Below are 25,992 nucleotides of genomic sequence, written 5' to 3' on the forward strand. Positions count from 1 at the left end.
CAATTCCAACCATTCACAGATGCCTTTTGGTCTCTTATGATTGTCTCTTTGAAAGCTGGACTCACAGCCTGCAGTTAACAAGGACCTTTCCTTCCAAATAAAAAGAGGAGAACAGGAAAATAATTGCTTTTATCTCAGCAAGAGTGGACTGCAATCACACAATGTGCATGACTGACAGAGGCTGGTTTCCCACTGTGCCTAATTTGCTAAGGATGCCATCCCTTGACCACCACAGGATTGACTTAGTCCACAGTGAGGTGTGCTCAGAGTTCTGCTGAGCTCTGACCTCTCCAACACTAACTGAAAGTCTTCACACTAAGATTTACAGAGGCTACAAGGAGGACATAGCTGGAAATAACTGTTTTTCCTTGACTGAAAAAATCAACACCTGCCCTCAAATTAGAGTTCTGAAAGTTTGCATAGTGAGGCTGGTCAGAAATAGAATTTTTAGAAGTGTTCCCAAACTGATTTTAGCAACTGAAGATAAGCAGACTCCTGAGAACCAGCAATGCCAGGTGGAACTGCTCACCCTCTGTGGACACTTTCCACAGCCCTTGGGAGAGTGGGTACCAGGGCAAGTGTAAAGCACACAGCTCCAGGTCTCACCCTTTATACAAGGGGGCAGTTTGCATTTCACAAACAGAACTTCCCTAAAGCAAATCAACTCACCCAATACCACAGGATAGAAAGTAGCAATCAATCATTCCCATTTCAGCTAGTAAGGGTCAATTTTCTACTGTCTTGACTAATAGAAACTTCTGCCAACTATTCTGTGCAGAACACAGGCCAATGCTAGGAAGAACAGAAGGCTAGGCTGCCATTCCTTTAATTTCCTTTCATTTAAAACTCATTAATAGAAATAAATTTGAAGTAGTTGGGGATCTAGCCAGCAATGAAACCAAGCAATTTTATTCACAATGTGTTATCTTGGTGCTGCACACTCAACAGGACAATGCTTAACACACTGTGATAAAGGTGATAAACACAAGCAGTGAATATCAAGGAAGAGGAAGGCATCTGCAGTCCATTCATCTTTAAAGAGAAAAAAAAGGTAACACTGTTCCACACAGCAATTAAAATCTGAACAGTTGGAGGAATAAGGAAAAAAAACAAAAAGAATCAAGGCAGGCCTGTGGAAAGGGAGAGAATAAAATCAAACAAACAAACATACAAACACAACCACAAAACCACAAACCCACAGGAAATATCTAATGCACTAGTCCTATTAATAGCATAAAAGTCACTGGCAGATATTATCACCCAGCATTTGTTAATTAACTGATGATACTGAAGATAGAGAGAGGGGGGCTTGAAATTACAAAGAAGGAATGGGCTGCACAAACTGGCTCTTTGCAGAGAACACAGTGTGCTTCCTACAAGGACACAGCATCTAAATTAGCCAGCAGCACTTCCCAAGTCAGAGAAAACCTCCAGTTAAACAAATTCTGGAGTCCCCACCAAGACCCATTCACTTTTTATGTGTGTCTGCCTATGGTTTTCCATGCAAGGAGTAAAAACAACCTATCTGAAAGGCTTTTATAGAGAAAGACTGCAAAGCTCAGTGCATGTGGCTTTCTAGGAAAATGAATGACACACTTCTGTGAAAACAGAATTTCAAGGTATCTGCTTGGATTTATACTTTAGTTTAGTTTGTAACCCATCAGCATTATTCCCAAACAGTATTTCTTCATGTAGAAGCATTCAAATAATTTTCTTTCTCATCACAGAAGGCTCTATGAACCTAACAAATAAACCAGTGTTGACATACCTAAGCCTAGGGATTTACTGCACATTGCACATATCTCTTCTGGAGACTTGTTGACAAATACTCAAACAGGCTCTGTGTCTTTGGCAAGATCCATGTGATGCATTTTTTACCCCCTGATCTCTGTCATCTGTCATACGACCAGGTAGCACAGTAATTCAGTAAAAGGAAAGAAAACTAAAAAATGTTTCCACTTCTCTTTGCCAGGACTTATACATCACTATGTTAGTAACTACTTTCTGTCATTCCCTTTGGAAAATATTGTAATTCAGAAAAATGCCATGCAACAGCAATAGGTCATCAGTTTAAACTGTAAATAATGATTGACTTTGTTCTAATTTTTTTTCCAAAGCATCCTTTTGCAATATGGCATTGCCTGCGATGTCTGGTTAAAGGATTTAATTTTGTTCAATAAAGAGACACGAATTGGAAGTCAAAAGCTTTTAGAAATAAATTGGCATGCATGGGCTGTGGGAAGCTCTGCAAATACTGGGTATTTATAGACCTATTTTTTTTCTGGATGGAGAAGAGCAAACAAATTACAACAAACAATTTATTCAACATGATGTTGTTTGTTCATTTCCAGAATGTGAAAATAATCAGAAATTCATGAACAAATCTATCAATTATTTTAATAAATCCAATTACATGCATTCTACCATTCACTGTTCTAAGTGCTCTGCTTTGCAAAGAGACAAGAATTACATAAATGGTACATTTGCTTTCTTTCATCACAAGCAATCAGTCCTGAGTCAGCTAAGTTCAAAATTTGCCTTCTGTTTCAATGGAACTACTCCTAAAAGTTAAATATGTGCTAAAATAAATTTTTTTTCCAAAACAAGGCAACTTCAGTAAGTACATGCTGACCCCCCCTTACGGATCACTGCTGTAGCAAGGTCTCTCATCTAATAACTTCAAGATGAAAAATGCACCATTTTCTTTTCCAATACTGAAAAAGCCTTTTCTCCCTGCTAAGGAAGGCCTTGTGGAACAGAGGACATCAAAGGCTGCAGCTGCAGTCTGAGAAATCACCACATACAACTGATATTTAGGGAAAACACGCTGTTAGCATTTGCCCAACACTAGCTGCAGCAGTGTACAAACCCTTCACATGAAGGGCACAAATTTTATAAAACTCATGGAGTTTAGAGGAGTTGAGTCCTAAATTTTAAAAGTATTTCTGCAGCTATCCACCCAGCCCACACCAATGAAACAAGATGCAACTTTCAAAGCCATCATAGTTTCTGGAAGTGTTATCAGAGTTTTAGGGGAGGAGAGGGGATCAGATCTTAGGAGCCATAGAATCTTCCTTGGTGGCAAAATTTTAAAATATGTTTCCTTCAGCTTTTCATTTCACAGCAGGTATAATAAAGACTTTGAGCTTCAGTATTTTTGCTTTCAGGGTCTATTTGGGTGTCTAAAATTAAATGTTTATTGAGAGAATGGCCTCATGTTCTACAGAAACAGCATAAGAAGGGCCTCCAGAAGTTGTCCCCGCAAGCCTAACTGCTTCTGCTAAAATAAACATGGAAAAAGTCAATCTTTCCGCCAGACCATTACCTAGGTCCTCTCATCCCAGGTGTTGCAGCTTTCCTCTGGCACTGGATCATATTGACTACAAGCCAACTTTACAGCAGACTTCTGCCAGAAAAGATAGTTCCACACTTCTGCCTGAAAGCTTTTTCCTTCCATCTACTTCGTTTTTGAGCTGGAAAGGGATTAGTTTTCAGGCAGGGCAGTCCTGGATCCAGCTCACCAGATGGCTACACAGACAAGGGGGGCAGAGAAGGGCAGGGAGTGGAAGGAGCAGGATGCAGCCAGAGGTGATGAAGGCTCTCAATGCCAGCCTGCACGTTGGCTGGCTTGCTGAAGGACATTCAAGTGATCTGATCATTTCATTCTTCAGCTCCTAGAGAAGAGCTTCATATCTTCTCGAGGGTCAGTATCAATGAGATGACATCTCTCCACTAATTTGGGGCCATTTAATTGCAATTTAAACTGCTAAGCACTGTCCTCTCTGGTTAGGACAGCTCCCTCTTCCTTTCACAGCCTGTCTTAAAGACACATAATTGTTTTAGTATAGTGACCTCAGCTGCCCAAATACACCCAGACTCCTTTGGAGGTGAATCTGCTAACATTTTCTGCCAATGCAAGTCAGCTTTGCCTGTAGTGACTCAAGGACTAAGAAACAAGGAGTAGAAAACGAAAAATTTTGTCAGAAACTTATCACAAAGAAGGCATCCGGATTCCTTTCATGAATATGTCAGCATTATAAATTCATAGTAAAGTGTTAGTCACTAGGGTGTCTGAATGATTAAAACCTTCTGGGCTTCGAAGGCATTTTCTCTGCAGGAATTTGTCAAATCCTGTTCGGTTCACCTTTGGGAGCACTTAGAAGACAAATAATGCTACATACAATCTGGTCACTGCTAGATGCATTTCTGCCATTTTAACAAGTCTCTCTCTCTTCCAGGGAACAAAATCAACACCATCCAGAAGGTAAACAAACAATCACATGCACGGTACCTGTCCATTTAATAGCCATCCTTCCCTCAAGTCTTACTGGTACGTGGGATAGGTGGTACAATTTGGGTTATATTTTGATAAATAACACATTTTTTCCAAGGCAAGAGCGACAGAGAGATTCCTGCTACTTAAACAGCAAGAGATATTGAGGAAATTAGGAGAGATCTCCAGGGCAGAAATAGCATCACAGAGGTAAAATGAGCCAACACATCGTCACCTACCTTACGTTTGTTGGTTGGGCAAACATACAAATAGCTCAAAATAGTCTTCAGACCAACTTTATCATTCAGTTTCTCATATGTGGTCCCATAATCTGTTGACCTACAATTCAAGAGAGATTCTTGTAAGTACAAACACTTAATCACAAAACCACAAGTCACTTGGCAGCTTTTCAATATAAGTCATTCTTTAAATAGCAGAATGGCTCTCCAGAGCTTTTTCAATGATTCATGTAGTATATAATGATACTTAATTATATACACACAGCATCATGTGCATGTTTATCATTTGCATTTAAATTAGATTAGGAAAAATTCAACCAGCATCTTCCCAAAGCATCTTAAACATGCCCAATAAGAAATGCTACATTCTGCATACAGTAGATAATCATTGTCAGAAATGCCAAACAGCAGAAAGCAAGAGACTAAGGTTATCAGTTCATCATATACTTGGATAATCAGTCCAAGCTCAACTTTGTTAAGGTGCTTCATCTCAATATATTCCAGAGTAGCTTCTCTAACACTGACTAGCAGAAAGGATGGACACGTGCTTTATTCTTGCTTTAAAAGCCACTATTCAATAAAGAAAATAAAATATTTCTGAAATTAATGTTGCCCAGAAAAACAATGACTACATTTCTTGGGGAAGAACAAAGATAGTGAACAAATAAGACTGCCCAGTGTTCCTGTAGGAGTTACTTTTAATATGTGACTGGAACCAAGATCCATCATCAGCAGAGCTTTTATTCATTATGCAGCTCATGCTTGCCTGAATTCTGTCCCAGTATCCCCGGGATTTAGATAATCAGCCCAGCCCAGTAGAGTTGGCACCCATAAATTGCAGAAAGGGACCTGTACTGGGTAACAGACATTCAAAAGCATAACACATTCCTGTATCTCATCTGCAACATGTACAAATGGGCCTATACAGAACATCACTTGCAAGCAGTAACAGGAATTTTCCCTTTTGCTAAGCACTCCAAAACCAGACATTCTGAAGTAAAATCTTGGCACTCATTATTTGCAGGTTCTCTCCTATCAGGGCAACAGTGGCTAAATTCACAAAGGTATTTAAGAACTTTAATGCTTACTTTTTTTTTTTTTTTTTTTTTGTGGAATATGGAGGGTGGGATATTTCTGAATCAAGTACCATATCTACATTCATATTATAGCTTCTGGGATTTCAGATTTTGCAATCTGTACATGAATAAAACAAGAAAGCAGCAGCTGAGGGTTTTATCAATGAAAGATGAATTGCACTAAAACGTGAATCTGCATTAAAGTTGAGTCTTTCTATTTAGGAACTTTATAGAAGCCTTTGCACATATCTGCCTTCTCATATAAGAACTGCCCTATGATTTATGTCTATAGATTTCTCCCTCCCTCCAATAAACACACACCCTCCTGTGTGCATGTGTGACCTTTGGTGTTTAGAACATTAACGTCAAATTCTCAGCTGCTGACTGATCTTTCCCTTTATAAGGTCATGTCTCACAGGAGCACATATAAACTAACGGAGCTGTTTCCTCAGAGGATTGAGGAGGAGGATTCTGTGCTGGCTGTTCCTGTTACTGAATATTTCAGAGATGCTCCAGCAGCTGGGCGAGGGGATCCACAGCAGGGTGCTGAACACAGCCTGGCCAAGGACTGCAGCTTCCTTTTGTTACCTCACCCCACCTCATCACCCAGTGATACTAATAATAATAAAAGTTATATTAATCAGTAATAAATTATCAGAAATGAGTATTTCTGCTGCTCTCTGCCTAAACCCCAAAAGCTACCCTTTGTGAGGTTTCAGCTGGCAAAGACATGAAAAGAGAGTAAAGACTCAATCTGACCTCCTGAGTTAGGAAAAATATATTAGTGAAATAATGCTGGTTTTTCTTATACCAGTTACAATGAATTCAAAATAGGATCCTTCAAAGGGGGATAGGAGCAAAGAAAATCTGAGGCATAAAACTTGCTTTGAAATTGTTCAAGAAAGGCAGCCAGTGCCCCTGCCACAACACAGCAAAATTATGTCAACAGCCTATTGCAAATAGTAATCTCAGAATTGCCAGCCACTTCTTACTTCGAGTCTCTAGGCAATTGTTTTGCATTCACAGCTTTATTTACAGGTAACACTCTATACAGATGGAACCGTGCGCTTCTGTCAACATCCATAAAAGAAACAGAAAGATTTAAAAGCTCAGAAAAACATAATTTTTTTCCAGATGAACGAATTCACAAGCAATCAAAGGAGCTACTATTAGATCTTACTCTCATTATTGTGTTCTAAACTGACAACAGCTAGTCCTTCTACCTTCCCATTTACCAGTTTTTTCTTTTGTACCACTTTACAATTACCCTTAATTTTAACAGGGGCGAGGTGGGGAGGGGGAAAATGTTATACCTACAAGAGCAGATAGGCACCCATAAGTGTTTTAACACAAAGAAATGGTAACATAAACATTTGCAGAGCGGTGGGAAAAAAGAATTCTATCAAAGGAAACATACATGGGAAGTCTCTGTGGGGATCTAACCCACGTGTACCACCAACCCACCAACCTACACTTGTCTTATTTCTTATATATATACACATATAAATAAAAATAAATAAATAAATAAATAAATAAATAAATAAATATATATATATATGTATGTATGTATGTATGTATACAAGCAGGCACTGATAAGCAGCCTAGATAACAAGCTTTCTTTGTCTTATTAAATGGGTGTATAAAGCAGCATGAGACTCCTCACCCATAAAAACACATCAGCAATTGGATGGCCCAGGAAGCCAGCCTAACCTGGGAGAGCTGCAAAAGACAGATGCACCTCAGCAGGGTGCAGGCATTAATGACAGAGTACGATCAACAAATTCAGTCCCAGTTATTTGAAAGGGAAAGGATATGCAGCAACCAACATCTCCACATTTTGTGTGGAAGGCTGCTCCTCAAGTTCTGCTGAGTGAAATCAGTTTTAGTTTATTTGTATAACATGAGCAAGCAAATGCCTGGAGAAATCATTGTGAAGCACTAAACCCAGGACCTGCAGAGCTGAAAACACAAAAATAAACTATGCCCTCTGAACAGCTACAACTAATGGAATAATTATATGTAAATGAGTGAACAGTAAGCCCTATTTTGTTGTGTCTTGAGTAGACACGTGTGTTGCAACAGTGTCTCAAATTGTTTGGGGGGAGAAGGGGGATGTGAGTGGTACCTTGTGGATGTCACTGAAAGGCAGATGACAGGAGAAGAATAATATTCAGAAAATAAAAGTATTCAGATTCAGTTCTGAACTTCACACCTGTCCCACCATATTAGTTATAATTGCTATCATTAAATCCCAAATTTTACCAGTAGCTGCTAAAAATCCAACTCCCTATTTTTTCAGTAAAGCAGAAAACAATGCAAGAAGATAAACATTTCCATGATTACTTGCTCATTTCACAGTATAAAAATGTACCAGAATTGTGGGATTGAAGCTCTGGCCTTCCCAGTAATAAATTAAAACAAAACTAGAAACACGTAGAATAATTTCTGTTTTGCAAACTATTTGCAAGAAAGCTGACATTTAAATAACTTCATTATTATTCATTGACAGGGCTTTTCCCTCTCCTCCCGTCAGGGTAAATGACATTTCTATTACAGTATTATAATAAACTCCTGCACATTTTAAATAAAGTCACTGAATTCCATTAGTCCACCTTCTGTCATGAATACATCTCAATCCATTCCTACCAATATTTCACAATTATAATAGGCATTCTGAATCAACCAGCAACATGAACCCTATGGAAATTTTCTTCTCTCTCAAGAAGCACAGACTGACATTCAGAGTACTGTCAGTTTGAATATATAGATTAAATAAATTCCCTAGCAAGTTGCTGTTTTCTCCTTTGTTACAAATTTAAGGTTGCCCGTAGTTATTTTACGCAAGATGCTGAAGACCTGAACAGTTGATCATTTGGTCAGAAGGGCTTTTTTTTTTTTTTTTTTTTTTTTTTTATCAAGATCTTTCTGGAACACTCCATGAGAAAAAAAGAAAACCATTACTCGCAGACTTTAAGCTGTCTCATGTCTCCTGCTTATTGAGTACAGCTTTCTCCCCATGTTAACAGATTAAGCTACTTGTTATAACACACATCATTAAGAAGCAATCACTTTAATTGGCACCATTTACTTTGTTTTTTTCTTTTCCCACCAGTTAGGCCTGGTTTTCACATATTAACCTGACTGCTTCCCCCAGCTCCCCCATGAGAACACTGCATTTTGTGTCCTTATCCCCCCTCCTTCCTCCACAGCTGAATTTGCTGCCCTGACCGTGGTCCAAGTGGCAGCCAGGACCAGCAGCAGCTGTAACGTGGTCTGTGAGCAGAGATGGTCCTGGCCAGGAGCAGGGAGAGAGAGATGGGCTCAGCCTTTTGCTCCTTCTGCAGGTGAATTTACCCCTGTAAATTCGAGCCAGGCCTTTTTCAGTGAAGCAATGACTATTAGATCTTGTGTTCCAACCTGACACATAACTGAGTTTGCCACCTGGTTTGCCTCCAAAGGGAATGGCCAGGTGAGCACAAGGTTTGCCAGTTGCCATCGTATTAATCTCTGCAAGAGCAGATTTTTGGAAAGGAGCCTTTCAGATCACAGAAGGCAGAACTGCAGAGCCACAGGCTGCACTTGTAAAAGGCTTTCAAATGAACAAGTTTTTTAATAAAGGAATAATTAAGACATTAAAAATGATCTTTCATGCCTGAATGCAAAAAAATACTGGAGCGGGTAATTCTGGAGCAAATTTGTATTTCTGTATGCAGTGTTTTGGGCCTGTTTGTAATCTCTGCTGTAGAGTTGTTGACTTTTACACTCTTTTTTTCTGGGGAGGCTTTGAGGTTGAGGTGCTGTTCCTTCATCCCTTAAATTGAAACTCTTTACTTTGGTTTCATAGCCAGGTAGTAAAGATTCCCATTGATTTTTGCCACACCACCATGTTTCACAAAAGCTAGTAATGTCAAAGTCTTCTTCAACAGCTGGCCATTTATGTTCACATGTTCCTCCTGTTAAGCCCTTCACAAGGCATTGACAGATATCACTCCTGGTCTAATGCCTCTTTTGATTTAACTCCTTCATGTGCAACCCTGCTATGTTTTCCAAAAAATAATAATGCCTGATCTCAGTTTCTCAGGGTGAAACTTTTTTGGTTTTTAAATGTAATTCTTTATTTTTATAGAAAGTTACTTGTGTGCTTTGCAAATTACCTTGTTTCACCCAGACATTTCTCACCACTGCTTGTCATTTTAATTCATTGTATAAATAATTCCCCAAGGCTTTTCACATTTCTAATGGGATCTGTTTGCTTAGCTCATGGAGACTGACACATTTTGAATAGATTTATACAATTCCACCTGGAAAAGCAATTGCAAGATGTAAACACAGTAAGTCCTCTGTCCTTGGACAAAATTTCCATGTAGAAAAGAGCTTCATAAGAGTATTGTAAGACTTTGGTTCAAGAGGGCAGTGGTCTGACAGCAGTGGTCAGCATTTCTTTAAATATCTGTAACAGCACTTCACATGTCACAACATTAAAACACTTCAAATTTATCCAGGCAGCTTGAAATTAAATTTTTTGACATCTCCAACATAAATAAAAATAAGGTATTTCAAAACTCAAGGGACCCACATGCCTCAGTCCCTAAGTGAACACATTTCTGGTTACTTTTTTCTCACGAGGCCCTCAGCAGGCTGGCAAATAGAACTGTTCCCACTGCCTAGGTGGGGAAACAGTGGGAAAGACTAGATAACTAATCCTACATTTGAAGGATGTCTGTGACAGAGCCAAATTCAAGTCCCCTCAGGCTCCACCATCTTCCCATTCCATCCTGACAGTTTAAAATTTTCTGGGGTTTTGTGAGTGCAAATAAAGACTGGAAGAAGTCTTGCTATCAATGGCAAAACAAAGACGTATGAAATTTAGAACAGTTTAAACAGGCATTTTAGAACAGATTCAAACCTCCATTTTGAAAATATTTTCTTCCAGTCTGAGCTGTGATGTAGGCTTTACACAAAATTAAGTCATACATTTGTATGAGTTTAATGAAATGTGTAATTTTTTCCACTCATGGGAAGAATTTTCTCATCATAAAATAAAATTTCCCACCTGCAGAAGCCACCAAAAAGACTTGGAGAGGGAGTAAAAAAATTACAAAGAAACAATAGGAAACTATTAAATTGACATTTCTCTGCATAATCAGTTAAAGTAATTCAATTTTCTTCTTTTCATTTTCAATCAACTTTTATTTGGAGTAATGTAAATGAACAGAAACCTACACACTCAAATTTCTTGTAATTTTTGGCTTAATATAGTTCAGCTGATTATTGCTATAAATAATTTAAAGGTGTGTCAAGCAGGAGAAGCAGCTCATATTTTATCATCCAATCCCCATTTTAACTATTTGGATAATTTTCCAAAATATTACCCAGTTCAGAAAGAAAGGGGACTGAGAGAGCCATGAGTTGTCATTTGTAGGTGACACAGGTGAGCTGCTTGTCTCCCCTTCAAATAATGGTTCAGGAAAAATAAATTTGCCAAATTTGCCCTCCATGCTGTTCCAGTGGAGGGTCAGTAACTCAGGTTACCAACTCATGAAGCAGAGAATACTTGTTCCTCTGTCAGAGTCAACAAGAATTTGGTCAATTCCTTCAGAAGTCATGGGATGATGACAGTGGGAATATTCCAACAGGAGACAAGGCAGGTTCTATGGGATGAAAGGAAATGGTGCAATCAGGGTGAGGTTATTTCTTACTCTTATCTGTGTCAGGTGAAAGGTGAAGGAAATGGTCAGTTATGATGAACATGCAAGAGTTCCCAGCTGGACAAGACAGAAGAGCAATCCACTCATACCATAATGCACAGCATTAGACAGCAGCAAGACTTATGATTGTTAAATGCAAGGACAGGGAAAAGAGGAACTCTCCTAATAATCAGGGTAGAACACAAATGAGAGCCACTATCCTGGTTTTGGCTGGGACAGAGCTCATTTCTCCTTAGCAGCTGGTCCAGTGTTCTGTTTTGGATTCAGCATGAAAATAATGTTGGTAACAGAAAAACATTTTGGCTGTGGCTGAGTGGGGCCTATGCTAAGTGAAGGACAAGTTAGTGTCAGTAAGAAAGTGCACAAAAAGCTGGGAGGAAGCACAGCCAGGACAGCTGACCCAAACTGGCCAAAGGGAGATTTTTACCATCGTGCCAGGTCTATATAAACTGGGGGAGTTACTTGGAAGAAAGGCCAGTCTCAGTTTGGGAACAGTTTGGTGGCTGTTGGCAGGTGGTGATCAATGGTATTGTGCATCACTTGTTTTTCTTGGGGTTACCTCTCTCTCTCCCCCTCTCCCCTCCCTCCCTTTAATTGTTGTATTTTACTTTGTTCCAATAACTTTTCTTGTCTCAAGGGATGAGTTTGGGAGTTTTATTTCTGATTCTCCTCCATATCCTTCTGGGGTGGGGGCGAGTGAGAGAGCAGCTGGGGTTAAAGCACACCACCTGGCTGGCAGGACTGAAAGTTGACATAAAGTCTCTGCAATTGCCCAAGCTTGAGGCTCTAAGTCTTGTAAGTGCTTTTTTATCACCTGAAAGCCTGGACAGTGGTGCTGAATAGGCTTAAGTACTCTTGTCCTGAGATCAGAATTATCCACCTGAATTGATCTGCACTGCTCTTGCTGTGATGCAAACCTTTGTCTCCCTGAACTGCTAAAGACTGGCTGATATCTATTCTGCTAAAGCATAGCATTCTTTGCAGAGATCAATCACAGCTGTACAAGCCATAGTGAACAACCCTTAGAACAAACTAATCCATGTTGTTCACTCAGCTTCTTCTTGGAGACACCTGGTAAATTCACTGGAAAATAAAACCTGAAGAGGAAATAGTCTGTGGCACACAAAATCAATAGTACAGAATCAAAAATATAATGAGGTAAAGCTAAAACACCAAGGTAGATGTGTCTGTTTTAACTCTGGTGACGTCTGTATTCCATTGCATAATTCCTCTTCAGTTCCTCCTATCTTACCAAATTAGCCATGGAACAGCATAACTCAGAACAAACTTCCATGTGAAATAATACAGAGACATTCTATGCTTGTAAGATGTCATTAAACAACTTTTTAAACATCAGTTTCTGGTGCCACTGCCTTTTATAGCTGAAGTAACATTCCACTCTATTGTGGAGAAGGGCTTTTTATCTTCAGGCTTCAGAGACATTGCTGCATAAAGGTTGGATACCCAAAGAAAAGAGCAACATCAAATATTTTAGCCTGAAAAAGATCAAATTTGGATTAGATGGGAATGATGCACTTTTCCCCTCCTCCCTTTTACAGCTTCTCTAATTTTAGATGTCCGTCTCATCTTGTTAGATCACTAAACCCCCTTTAACTGCACAGTGTAATGCTCTCTCATGTCAGCAGGCTAAGAACAGAAGATTCTGGCAGTTGATAAAATCCTTATTCAGATTCCCCACTTCTCTGCCTGCTGATCAGAGATCAGATCCTGGTCATAATCTCATGTAAATCCAAACTAATTACTGTGTAGGTGCACCATCACAAACATGGAACTGGAGAGCTTCAATGATCAATTCACCCTTGCTTGGAAGCAATTGCTTCCAGGAAATCAGAAGGATCTTTGCTGTCAGAATGCAAGACATGAAGATTTTTATTTCAAGTGCACAATTACTGAGCTTTTGTTTGAAAAATAACGCACTGAGAACTGACTGGGCTCTGTTGTGGAAGTGCTTCCAAGGCACTGTTTCAGAGGAGTGGACTGTAAATTCACTGTTTGCTATGGGCAACCCCATTTTGGGGGTCAGCTACATTCTGGAACCCCTCTCTGCTGTGCTGAGGGACCACTTGCATGATTAGCTCTGGAAAAGTGGATAGGATGTCAAGAGCAGAGGACCTTGTTAAAATACCTGTGGAGTTACCACCTATTTTGCCTGGTTACCAGACTCCCAGCTGGTGAGGCTGGCATTAGCCATGAGTATGGGGAAGGAGCTGCGTGTTTCCTCTCCCTTGCCTGAGCAGCAGAGAGGGTGAGTTTCCAGAACTTTCCCCCTCAAACTCTCTCTCAGCTTCTCACCTCCCTGTGGCTTCAAAACTCATCTCCAGTCCCTCACTGAGTGAAGCAGCAGAAGTCAAGAGCAGGGTAGGGAGGCTGGCAATCACAACCCCTTTAGCTGCTCCAATCCAGGGCTGGGTGAAAGCCAGCAGTGAGAAACAAAGGAGCAGCCATCAAAGCAAGACCTCCACTTGACCCTCTGAGTGAAAGGCTCGAGAGGCTGGCTCCAGTGATGCTCTGGCTGAAACATCAGAGCCATCCCTCCTGCTCTTCTTGTGAGTCATTTTCTGCCACAGCATCTGGATGTAACTCCACTAATTTTTGGCAGCTGATTAATATGTACCAAAAATATAATACCAAATACATACCAAAAGCTGGCAGGTTTTTGATGCTCATTCATCTGATGGTGTGTATGATCCAAGGCTTTTCTCTGTCCCTAAGCCCATCGTAGTGGTTTTCAACACTTTTCCATTTGCCATTACAACATTATTTTCAGTGCGAGACCCCGAAGAAAGGAATGAAAGTTTACTGATAACAGGTTCTTTGCCCACTACCTTAAGGGAATTTTGGGGGATCAGTGGAATATAAGTGGAAGAGCACCAGTCTGAAAGATGTTGTCCACCTGATTCATTTGTCAAAACAAGCAAGTAGGGTAGGGTGCAAATCACTGCCCTTCCTTCATCAGGGGGTGAAAACTCTTCAACACTGCAACTCAGAATGCAGCCATTCCCACAGGCCCAGCTTCTCTCAAGGCTTATGGTCATCTACAAAACAAATCTCAGCCTAGCTGTGCTGGATATTAAAGTCATTCTTCCATATGTTTAAATCAAAAGCTGCCTTTAAAATTAGGATTTGAGAATGACTTATGATTTTTCTTGCCATATGTTTACAGGGGCATACTGACATCAGCATACCCTTAATGCCAAATTCTTGCTCATAAAGTGGTTCCTTGAGTGTTGATTCTTCCCATTTTCACCCCAGTCTGGTGTAAATCACACAAATAGCAGGGACTGGAGCCCAGCAATCATCATGCTATTAACTTTCTAATTGATGGTAATGGCCAGAATAAATTTCAGGCACCCCAAGGGGTGGTTAATGGATTTTGTAGCTCGAGGGCAGAGCAACAGGAAGCTTTTCCATTAATCAGGGAGATGAGACAACCATCCACGTCCTACACTTCCCACCCCATCATAACACTGAGGTCATTGCAGCTTCAGTAAAAAAACGCTCACAGCAGGCTGAGCTCAGTTAGAAAGTTTGATACACTTGATCAGCAGAGCTGCCTTAGCATCCACAGCCACATTATACACCCAGAAAGCCACTTTATCCCACCTCCAATTAAGAGTAAGCAGCAGTTTTACTGTGCCATAAATGCATTGCAGGTCTTCTGCAGGGTATACACTAAAAGCCAGAGAAAAGGTTTTCTGGCTAGCACCATCCAGGCATTTGCAACACAATATGCAATCTTCATTCTATCCTGCCAGTGCAAATCAACAGCTAGAAAGCTTAAAAGATCCAGACAGCCCAAGACATTATTGTCAAAATCACTGTCCAAGCCCCTTAGTTGTTATAATGGAGTAACTCTCAAGGACCAGTAGCATTTTAAAACCAGCTAAAAATGTGCTTCATGCATTAATTCATACTAAAGTTAGTGGGAAGATGCAATCCCTTAGCCAATACTAATTTTTTTTTTTTTTGCCTTGCTTTAAAATATCATTATTCCCAAAAACTGATGGAGCAAGAATACAGGAGGGAAAGAGATTAAATTTAAAAAATAGTAATTCAGAGTGTTTCATTTCACTTGTACCAGTGTTATCATTATCCGTTCAACGGAATATTTTATAACACAGTCTGGCTGTCACCCTCCAGGAAAAAAAGCTCCAATGAAACAAGGAGAAAAATCAAAATGAAACACATTTTCAGATTATTCATACATTTTCTGTCAAAATTTCATTTTTAAAATATTGCAGAAGATTTATCTGAATAATGCCGCATTTCCCAGAAGAAAATTGTTCTCCTGGAAAGGTTTTCAATTCATTCTCTGTGTCCAAGCAGTGAACACACTGAGCTGCTAGCTCAACTCAGCACACCACAGTACCTAAGAAAGAATTTGTTGTTGCTGGATGTAAAAGCTGTGCTACTGGACTACTCTACTCAAGAATCACTAATTAATGCTTTTAAGCAGACAAATACAATGAGTGTTACTGTTTTTCTTTTTAAAGCAATTTGAGTGATGCAGCTCTACCATTTGTGCCAACTGCAAATAATAGACAACACCCAGAGCCACGCAGCTTTACTTTTTTTCCTCTTGGTTGGTAGAAGAATATTTATCACTATGTATCTCAAGGATCAGTGAGGTTATAAAGCATGCTATTTATAGCTGCTCTTGGGGTATGGAGCAGGTGACAGCAATTTGTTCCTCTGACATCTAACCTTAGGTCAACTCCGGTAGCAGAAGATGGATTTTTACAGGAAATGAAATGAAAGTACACAGCAGAAGATTAATACTGTTTTGCAGGCCTGCAGAGAATGCCTGCTCCCTATCACTCTGCAGGAAAAATGGTCAGGAGCTTGTGCTGTGTGTTAAGAACAGAGCAAGCTGTGGTCAAGGTGAGGTGTTCAAACAGTCTATTAGCAAACTGATACACTGGCATCTGGGCAGAGAGGAATTGCAGGCTGACAGCCTAGAAATGAGCTCAGCTCTTTGGGTTCTTTGATTTTGAAAGTCATCTTTAAGTCAGCACCAGCTACAGATAAAATGGGATTTGCTTTTATGTTAGTGGTAGAAGATAAAAGTAAGTTAAAGGATAAAAGTAAGTTAAAGCTTGGCAGTAAATTCCATATAAGAAACGTCTCTCGCACAAGATCAGGTTACTATTTTGCCCTGCATTGCAACATCTTATTTTAAAGAAGTTTTCTGTTTGTGAGAATATAAGGACTGCAGACTGAAACATCTTTAAAGAGTCCCTGACACTAAGATCCTTACTGATGGGCCATATTCATCCGCTACTCACAACCCACAACCTAAAACCAAAATTGACCAGAAGACTTCTTTACCCCAAAAGCCATCTGTTTCTAATTTATTTGGAATTAAAATGATAAGGAAGGTTTTTCCAAAGATGTGGGTGTATAAAGACATTAATTATACAATCTAGACATTAAAATAATGCTACCAACAGGAGCTCAGCCAAGTACCTGAAAATTCTTTCCACCTTCTTATAACAGACCTGTCATCCTCAGCCACCACCAACGCCCTTAATAAAGGTGTGTCTTCTAACATGCTCAAAAAATTACAGCTTTGCTAACCAAATTCCACACTTGACCACAAAAGCCCTACAAACCCCCATGTCCCAAAACAGCTGGAAAAAGCCACGCTAATTTCACCTGTGTGAAAGCCAAGGTAGGTAGTAAAGAGTTATTAATTACAAAAGGTTCAATTTGCACTTGGAATGACAAAGGTCACAAAACTACATAAAGATTATACCCTCAAAAAGGACCTTCATAAGTCCCTGGACAATTCTCTGGGAGATGGTTGCCAAGTCCTATCCTGCTGTGTGATAGAAAGTCGCTGAAAAATGACTGTAAGTGGAAGGTCTTCAATTCAGTTTTGATTTATTGTTGCCCAATTAGAGCAGACACTTTAAGTACCAGTGCTACGGTAGCCAAACGCTGGAGCTGTGCCTCCAAACACTGGAGCTGTGTTTGGGGAAGGGAAGGAGGCAAGAACAGGTGCAAGATTTTAAATGTGCAGTTCAAGTGGGAGCAGACATTCCTGGATCACAGGGATGCCCCAGCTCCCCTCCCAGCACTATCCACACACACACCTTCACCTGTCACACCCCCAGAAATGTAATCATTTTTTGGGTAAAGGTCCTGTGGCAGGTGAAACGAGACCAGACAACTGTGACCAATCCTTCTATGTCTTCACACGTCAAATTCCTGCCTAAAATGCACTGAAATTCCCTTTTCAATAGATGAGAACTGGAGGACTGTAAATACATGAAAAAAACATCAGTGATTTTTCACTGCTTCAGAATAAAGTTCCCTGTTCAGCTTATCTAATTTTTGGGTGAATAAGGCACCTTAACCTTCACATCATGTATGGGTTTTTCTGCCTCCATCCTCCTCCCCCTGTTTTAAAATTTATGGTTACCATTTAGGCTGATTTCAATTTCCATTAATAATATGTGCAACTGATGTACATTTAAGTGATTTTAATCATGTTGTAGTGACAGGTTTAGCTTAAAGCAGGGCTTCACTTAGAACTATCAAGTAAATTTCTCTTGAAAAGGTCAGTTTAACATTTAACAGGAGGGCCCATTCCAGACAAATTAGAATTTGCTCCACTTGCTTCAACTGCAAACACTTTCCAGGCTGGCTTCAAGAGAGGCATGTCAAGCAAAAGAGAAAAGTGACAGGCACCCAAGGGAGAAGGTTCACTGATGCCTCCCCACACAGCAAGCCCAAGGACTGCTCAGACACGTGGGAAAACTGAAATATTCAGGCCCCACTGTTCGAGATGTGGGGCCAGACCATCCCACAGAAAGTAGGGAAGGCAGAGCTGGGACGGTTTGGCCAAGCCCCTGACAAGTCAGATTTCTTATTTCTAATTGCTGCAGCACCAGGAATGCAGTGGGAGCAGCTTTCTGTGTGAGAGAGGGGTTATTGGGTGTGCACCCCACGAGGATTTGTTATTGTTCCTGTGCCTGCCACTGACATTTGGGCTTTCCAGGGGAGCAGCACAGTAAGCAGAAAGGCAATACCTGTAATGCTGTCTGTGACACTCTCTGCAGCAGCCCAATGCCATGCACACTGCAGCTGGTGACAGCTGGAATCATCACAAATGAAAGCCAAGAAATAAGCCTGTGCTTGTAGCATGTGAATCCTTGAACCAGAACCTCTAGAGAACACAGTGAGATCAGATCTTGTGGTGCCCCACATTGCTGATGAGCCTTTCACTGTCAGCAGTAAAGCAGAGCCTGTAACCTCCTGTTCCTGGGGCACCCAGACAAGAATGTAATATGTCCTAGTAGATATTTTTCATTGAAAATAAATTTTCCCTAAGGATGTTCTCCATCAGGTGACAGTTTCTGAATAAAATCAAAACATCCTCCAGGGAACTGTCCAACCTTTCTAGTACCTGGCTGAATGACATCATCCATTTAGTGACAGGTTTCATAGGCTATTTTACTATCAAGTTTTACTAGTTTCAAAAATGCAAAATTCTTCATAAAACAGAAATTCTGTTTGTCCAGACAGCTAAGTAAGTTCATCATGGCGCAAATTTCCCCTGACAACTCCCAAGTTCTTCAGGAGCTCTGGAGAAGCCTCCAAGAGTACTTTTGACATTTGTGCTGTCACACTTCCTGAACAATCTTCATTACTTCACAGGTTTGTGCTTCTGCCTAGAAAGAGTGGTTGGGGAAAGAAAAAAACTAACAAACCCAACAAAAGTAACAAAACCCAATAAAACCACAATAGAACAAAAAACAAAGCCACATACACACAGACAGAGTGTTTGAAAATTCAGGGATAAAAGTGAAATTTGAAATTTAATTCAGTCATTTGCAGGGTCATTTGCACTTGGAAATGCTTCAGACACGTTTTCACTTTGGAAAATGCCAACCTGCCAAAGCAAACCTTTTCCTGAAAGGAATTTCCTTGCAGATCATCGGAAGGAGAAGATTATTTTTAGTTCTGGGATGTGAGAGGTCCAGGTTTTGTCAGAAAGAGAGGACAGCACTCAGCAGAACAGTCAGCAAAAGCACTGATGCATCTGTAGCTGTCTAAGCACAGGAACAACAGCTGGGGCTGTTACTGCAGCAACCACCAATACACCAAAATTAGCTCCAAGCAAATCCTCCTGTACAGCAAGGCAAACTCTGAGATGCAGCCAGTCTCAAATAATATAACATTTCAATTGAGGAGCATCCTCCATCTGAAGAGAGCTCTCTCAGCCACTGTACTACTAATTATTACGGGGTAGTGCTCTCCTTCACCCCTTTGAACTCTGCTTGTGTGTAGGACAGAGAAAGATGTTTAATAATGCAACCACACTCATGATTATGGAGAAGAGTAATAGATTCACCAGCAATTTGACTAATCAAGCTGACAAAGTGATTGGGTTCAAAAAGGGAAAGACTCTCCCAGCAGCAGTTCATTAAAACAAAAATGAAATTCTGCACATTTCCAGCGTAGCAAAATTTACTGGTTCAAAAGAGGGAAGAAAAAGGAATAACCTGGATAATCTCAACTATCAGCAAGAAAAATCAGATATAGGGTGCAGCTGAGACTGGATTGGCTCTTTTAACTTCATTACAGACAATGAGCAAATAAAATGTGAAAAGAGGGTGTTCTGCAAGGAAAGCCCTTGCACCTAGAACCAGTTATGTCAGGTGATTGTAAACAGTGTTTGAATGTGACAGGGATTCTCACAGCAATGGAGACAACTGTGGCTCTGAGGGAGGACCATGACAAACCTCAGACAGAAAGTAAGCCAGAGTTTTTTAGGAGAAATGTGTGTTTGCAAGAAAAACTAAAGCCATTGTGCAAATGGAAAGCTGACTCATCCACAGACAGCAGTGGTCCCATGAAGTTATCAACACTGTGTGAGGCTGCTGAGAGTCAAGGAACTCAGCCTGGGTGGCAGTGTGAGAATATATTAAAATAAGTGGGTTTTTTTCCTGAGAATGTTTTATTTACGAGAGTAGAGCAGAACTGTTGAAAAGAATGAAATAAAATCCTTTGATTTTATTTAGCATCTTACTTCATGTTACAACTTAATGGGAAAAGTCCTGAAGTTATTAACAGTTAAAAAACTATGTTTTATTGGATTCCTGATCTGCCGACAGTTTTTATACAGGATATTTCAGAGTGGTGTAAAAGATGAGGTAGATGGGAGAAGCTGCTCCTGAAGAGAATGGAGGAAGCAAGAAAACTTGGCTGAGGAAAAGCTACCTCTTAAATGGCCCTTAAGGGCCATTAAGGGACATTGACAGAATGAGGTAGAGGAAGGGCTTTAACCTGCAGGAGGGGAAGCAATTGTGTCTGCAGAAGAAATGTGCTACAACCCAAACCAGTTCAAACCACCCAGAAAATCCATCAGTAAGGCATCCAAGGGGGACGAACAATCCCAAACCCTGTAAACAGGTAGCCAGAAAAGAATACTGGTGTTCCAAGGCTGGCTTGGATGCTTGGCCACTGATGCAGAACAGTAGAAGGGGGAAGCTGAGGGTGGGAGAAAAACTGCACACTCTAAAATTCCTTGTGGCAACACCAGACACTGAACCCCTTGCTACCAAAAAAAAGAAATCCACCCTGAACTCTTCTACCTTTGCATATGCCAGACACACTTTTCATCCCAGTGGTGTACAGACACCAAAAGAAAAGAGCATATGTTACCAAATTTCTTCAGCCTTGTTGAAAAGCATGGAAGAACACCAACTGCATTTAGGCCCTGGCTCAGGAACAAAACCAAACACATCCTGCATAACAGATGGAACCACCAGTGCTGGGAGTTCTTATTGGCCAGGGAGTGGAGATAAGGCTAATCTTGGCACTGTGAAACACTTGTAGTCCCACTTTCACATTCCAGTTCCTTGGGAATTTTCTGTGGATTAAATTCCAGTTCTTTATTGAGTTTCTATTCCCAAGAAAGGAGACATTTAACTGAAGCCTCTATTCCCAAATAGGATGTTGCTCAACTATCCAAGAAAAAAATGAACAGCCAAGGTAAAATACCTGTTGTCACTTTTTTTGTCTGAGCATGAACTGATCAAGCTCAAATGTATTTTCTGAGGGCTGTGCAAAGGTGAGCAGGTAAAGGAATCTTATTCTACAGGGAAACAGAGAGGGGCAAGTGGACAGCTCTAGTGATTGTACTGCCACTCCTGAAACATGAGGCTTTTACTGACTCCATTAATTAAGGCTGTTGAGCTAGATCAGAGGCTGATCAGTCTTCAACCCTTTGTGCATAATTATTAACTCCTAGCTCACCTTAATAAAACCTTGAACCAAACATCTCCTTTGGGTACTCTGAGGAGGAGAAACCAACTCAGCTAATTAGACAGAGTTGTCACAGCAGCTAATCAGCACACCTACATTCAGCCCAGTGATTGGTACCAGCTGGGGAATCATTTCAAAATTTACCAGGGAATTAAGAAAGCACACCTTTGGGACCTGCTGGAAGAGAAGTCTTTGGCTGACAGAGCAAAAAAGATGCAGGAGATGAAGCAGCAGCTAAAAGTAAAGTTTGTTTTAGAGAATCAGGAGTGAAATCAGGTAAAACACACAGGAAGTGATTCTTGTGGCAATTGATAGATCATCTGATCTGCAGTGCTGATGGGCAATGGAGCAGTAGTCTACTTTAGGGGAAGCACCAGTAAGAAAGCATCATAAATTAATCCCAGCCAGTCAGCCTAGAGTGCAGCAAATGACAGCACTGGAACACAAACAGTAAGTTAATCACATCTACCCCTGCCTGAGGACTGGGTCTAGATCTCTGTTCTCCACCTCCAGACAAACCCAGTCCTAGTCTATTATTTCAATTAATGGAACAGTCTTTTTATACTGAATGAAGACATTATTACTTGTCTGCTCTATGACTCTGACAGAAAGGCAACAGCAACAGTGGATCTTCCTTACTGTACCACTGGGCATTAGCTCAGCTGACAGTGCTGACACATCCTGTCCAATTTACAGGCTGGTAAGTCCAGCTCCTTGAGTGCAACCACCTCATTTTTGCAGGACTCTGTCTGTAGAAGAGTTATGCTGCCAGCCCTGCTCCTTCAAAGAATCTGGACCTCTTGGCAGTTTTGGCAGTTTATCCTTTTTTTTTTTTTTTTTTTTTTTTTTTTGTTAGACATCACAGGGGGATATTTTCAGATACAGCTGAGGTTCTGAACACACTGTCCTGTGAGTTCTGTAAATCAGGAGCAGCAAGCTTGGCCCTTCTGGCAGGACTATTGCCAGCTCATGATCTGAGCAGATGAAATTTGTCTGCCACAGGTCTCTGCCACAGCTGCACGGCGCTGTTAGAGGCACACACTGGGCACAGCTGGTGCCTACAAAGCAGGGCAACCACCTGCACCCACTCCACAGAGCCACAGAGCAGGAGAGGCCATGGCACCCTGCTGCAGAGAAACAGGAGCTGAGCTTGGTCAGGAAAGTCTAACAGCTCCTGTGGGATCTGTTGGTTCTTTTTTCCCTGTTTTGTAACACATAACAAGGCCAACAGCCATTGATCAAACTTATCCACCCCCATCTTTTTGATTTGATCCTCAGACAAATTATTCCTTAACATTTACCTCTGCCTTAACATCTCTGATTCCATGGATGACAACCCTGTTCATACTGTTGAGGCAACTGAGTTTGATTCTTCATAGAGCCCTCTAAGTTCAGTAATCTCTGTTATTAACTTCAGCACCTATTTACACTGCAAATCTCTCCTAGAAATAGGACGCCAACACCAGAAGGTGTAAATTCCTCCAAGAATTAGGGCAGCAATTTGAGAGCCACTGCCTGATGTGCCAGCAGCACTTCCACACTCCACTGGGCTCACCCATGTGCTGCATCCACCCAAATCCCAGGATATTCAGCTGGAACAACCAGAGTGCAAGGGCTGTGTTCAAGGGTGGTACCTTATTGGTTGGTGCCCAAAGACAAATACTGATTCAGAAGAATTTTGTGTTCTTATGGACGGTAGAGAAAAGACAAAACAAATCAGACAACAAAATTTCTGTCTTTTTGGATATGTAATGAGCCTGACCTAAAGCTTACTGAAATCTGCAGAAGCCTTTCCAGAGACTTAATGATAGTTTACAGGAGAGTCTGTGTAATTGCCCTATATAATTACATAAAAGCCTGCTGGAGCTTTAGTGATTGAGAAGACAAATGTTTATGACATCTGCATTCAGGAAAGTTCTGAACTGTCATGTGATGTTCTAGAAAAAAGTATAAATATATTACTTAGCTTTCAGAGCATCTTTAAAGCTTCTTAAAACTAACAAAGAAAACATCAGAAGCAGGGAGTCCAGAGAAGTAACATTTTAGAAAGGAAAGGAAGGAAGAGGATGTGGGAGAACAAGATGAGCACAGCCAGTGGGATGTTAAGGCATGCACATGATCACTATCAAGTGTAGGGCAAATACAGATGTAAATTAAGGCTCTGAGGAATCTGAGATGTTGCTGATTCACTCAGCATCCTCTACCCCTTCCTGGATGAATTTAAGCTCATTAGGTGCAGCTGGAAGAGATCAGCTCTTATGAGAAATAAACTGGGTGCCAAAATGAATGGAATTATGCAGGCAGATTTTGACCATGTGTGTACTTTTCCTATGTGCCAAACTGAGGTATGGCCCCTCTGTAAAGTTTTCCAAATTAAGGAAAAGCTCACCACCAAAAAGAGAGCCCCAAAGTTGCTAACACAGGTGTCAGTGGTCAGGCTTTAAGTTACAGGGGGAATTCCTGCAGAAAAGGGCAGATGGACAGGGTGAGTGTTGGTACCATCCCATGCAAGGCATGACCTGCAGCTGCTGAGAACAATGCTGACAATAACCACATGATTGCCCTTCTCCCCAGCTTTCCAGCAGTGAAGAGCTGTTTTGCAGCCAGTAGAGGCTGACTCATCCCATCAGATGGTGAACTTCCAGACCTTGCAGAAGCTAATGCTGCCTTTCAGATTTCACTCTCAGAACAGAGAAGACAGAGCTAACTAGAATTTTAATTTCATCTGCTTTTTCCTTTCTGACCAAGATTTCTACAGGTGCTTTTGGAGTGGCTCATTCTATCTTGAAGCTAGATTCATTTCTCTACATCATGTTCAACCAGAAGAAGACAGAGAAGCCACCAAATTCTTTCAGAAGCCAATAATGCCCCTCTGTAGGTTCAGGCCCACAAATTAAATACGAGTAACTGATATTTTTCATCACTTTCCAAGCAACTGGGTCTTAAGAGTTAAGGTTGTTGCCACTTCTCTGGAAAGAAAAATATTTAAGAGGTGGTAGCAACAATCTGTCCAGCCTGCAAGCAATAAAGAAGATCATCCAAAACCATCACTCCTTTAGTCTTCCATTCTCTAGTAAGCAGCATCATGCAAACATACAACAGGATGAGTTTAGGTTAAGAATTTTCTTAACTACAGAATGGAGCTTTCTGAAGTTTCCCTTTTTGCTTTCTTTATTCATTGAAAGGATAAAGGTATGTTTAAAGAGCAATCAATAGAACTCAAGAACACTCTGTTCTCCAGCTGCTATATGAAGCTCCTTGCCCTAAAGGCTGCACACAAGTGAAATTTTATGTCATTTACTACTTTGCCACTTTCACTCTCCAACATGCTGAGTGGCCAGTTCATTTAGAAGATAAAAAAGAGCTGGGTGAGTTTGCCTTCCTCGCAGAGTAAGATTTCAAAAAAATATAAAGAGGTGTAGGAAAAAGAAACTGCCCGGCTAAAGGCACAGAAAAGCCTCTTCCTTCTCAAGCACTAATTCAGGTTTCTGCAGCTGAGGGAGGCCAACAACCACGGGGTACTTTGCAGCTGCCCATCTTCCTGGATACTGAAATATCGGATGGGTTCAAATGATGGATACATTCTGAGAAAAACAAATAAACCTTACAGATACACCCACCAAGGGCTACTAAATACCTCCACTAAACAGGTCTGGTGATTTAAAAAGTGGCAGAGGCAGAAGTCAGTATAATTTGAAAGGCTACACCAAAAAAGTAACACACGTGGCTTGGCCTTGCTCTTACACCCTCGTCATCTTTACCTGCTGCAGGCTCACCGTGAACATATTGGATCAAGTGGATCCTTGGTTCAATGCAAAACATCCCTCAGTACAACTGCAGGGGATCTCCCTTGTTCAATGATCAATTCTTAATGACTTGATGGAATTATTTATAATAAAAAAGGCTAGAGTGATAGTTATTATAACGGGAGTAAATAGCCTCACACATTCCCTCAGTTAACTGAGACACTTGGATTATGGATTTGGTTTGGGGGTAAATTGCAACATGCAGCTTCTCTGCATAAAAACTCTAGATCTTTCATTTTTTTCAAAACCAAACTGAAAACCACTTTTTTCCCCTTTTTTGTAGAGCACTGATCAGCATTTCAGGAGTTACTATGCATGAGAGATAATCCCCAAATATAAATGAGGCTATTATATCTCTATACGTGTTCTGTTCATGCAATTTCAATAGAAATTCTGCAAATTAACAAGCTCTGTTTACTCAGAGCTTTATTACATCTTCTTTCTAAACCAATTCACTCAGCATGTTTCTTTTGAAACAAAAAATAGCAACTGAATGTAGGAGAAGCCAACTGCCAAGCCCAGTGTTTTCATAATTACGCTAATAGAGGGCCTGAAGAATGAATTTATACTTATTACAATACTGACCATTATTTT

The 25,992-nt window shown here is 40.6% G+C and overlaps 1 protein-coding gene across 1 annotated transcript in view; it reads right to left on the minus strand.

Moving 5' to 3' along the window:
- LOC311156398 (VPS10 domain-containing receptor SorCS1-like) overlaps positions 1-25,992 on the minus strand; it is a gene marked incomplete at its 3' end in the record, with an annotated part of 256,332 nt that overhangs the window by 137,513 nt on the left and 92,827 nt on the right. Inside the window, exon 3 of the mRNA XM_084210272.1 lies at positions 4,513-4,612. Within this exon, the coding sequence (XP_084066398.1) occupies positions 4,513-4,612 (100 nt within the window). The remainder of the gene's footprint in view (positions 1-4,512; positions 4,613-25,992) is intronic.

The sequence above is a fragment of the Fringilla coelebs genome, assembly GCF_963513975.1.
Source record: "Fringilla coelebs genome assembly, chromosome: 8".
Taxonomy (NCBI): domain Eukaryota; kingdom Metazoa; phylum Chordata; class Aves; order Passeriformes; family Fringillidae; genus Fringilla; species Fringilla coelebs.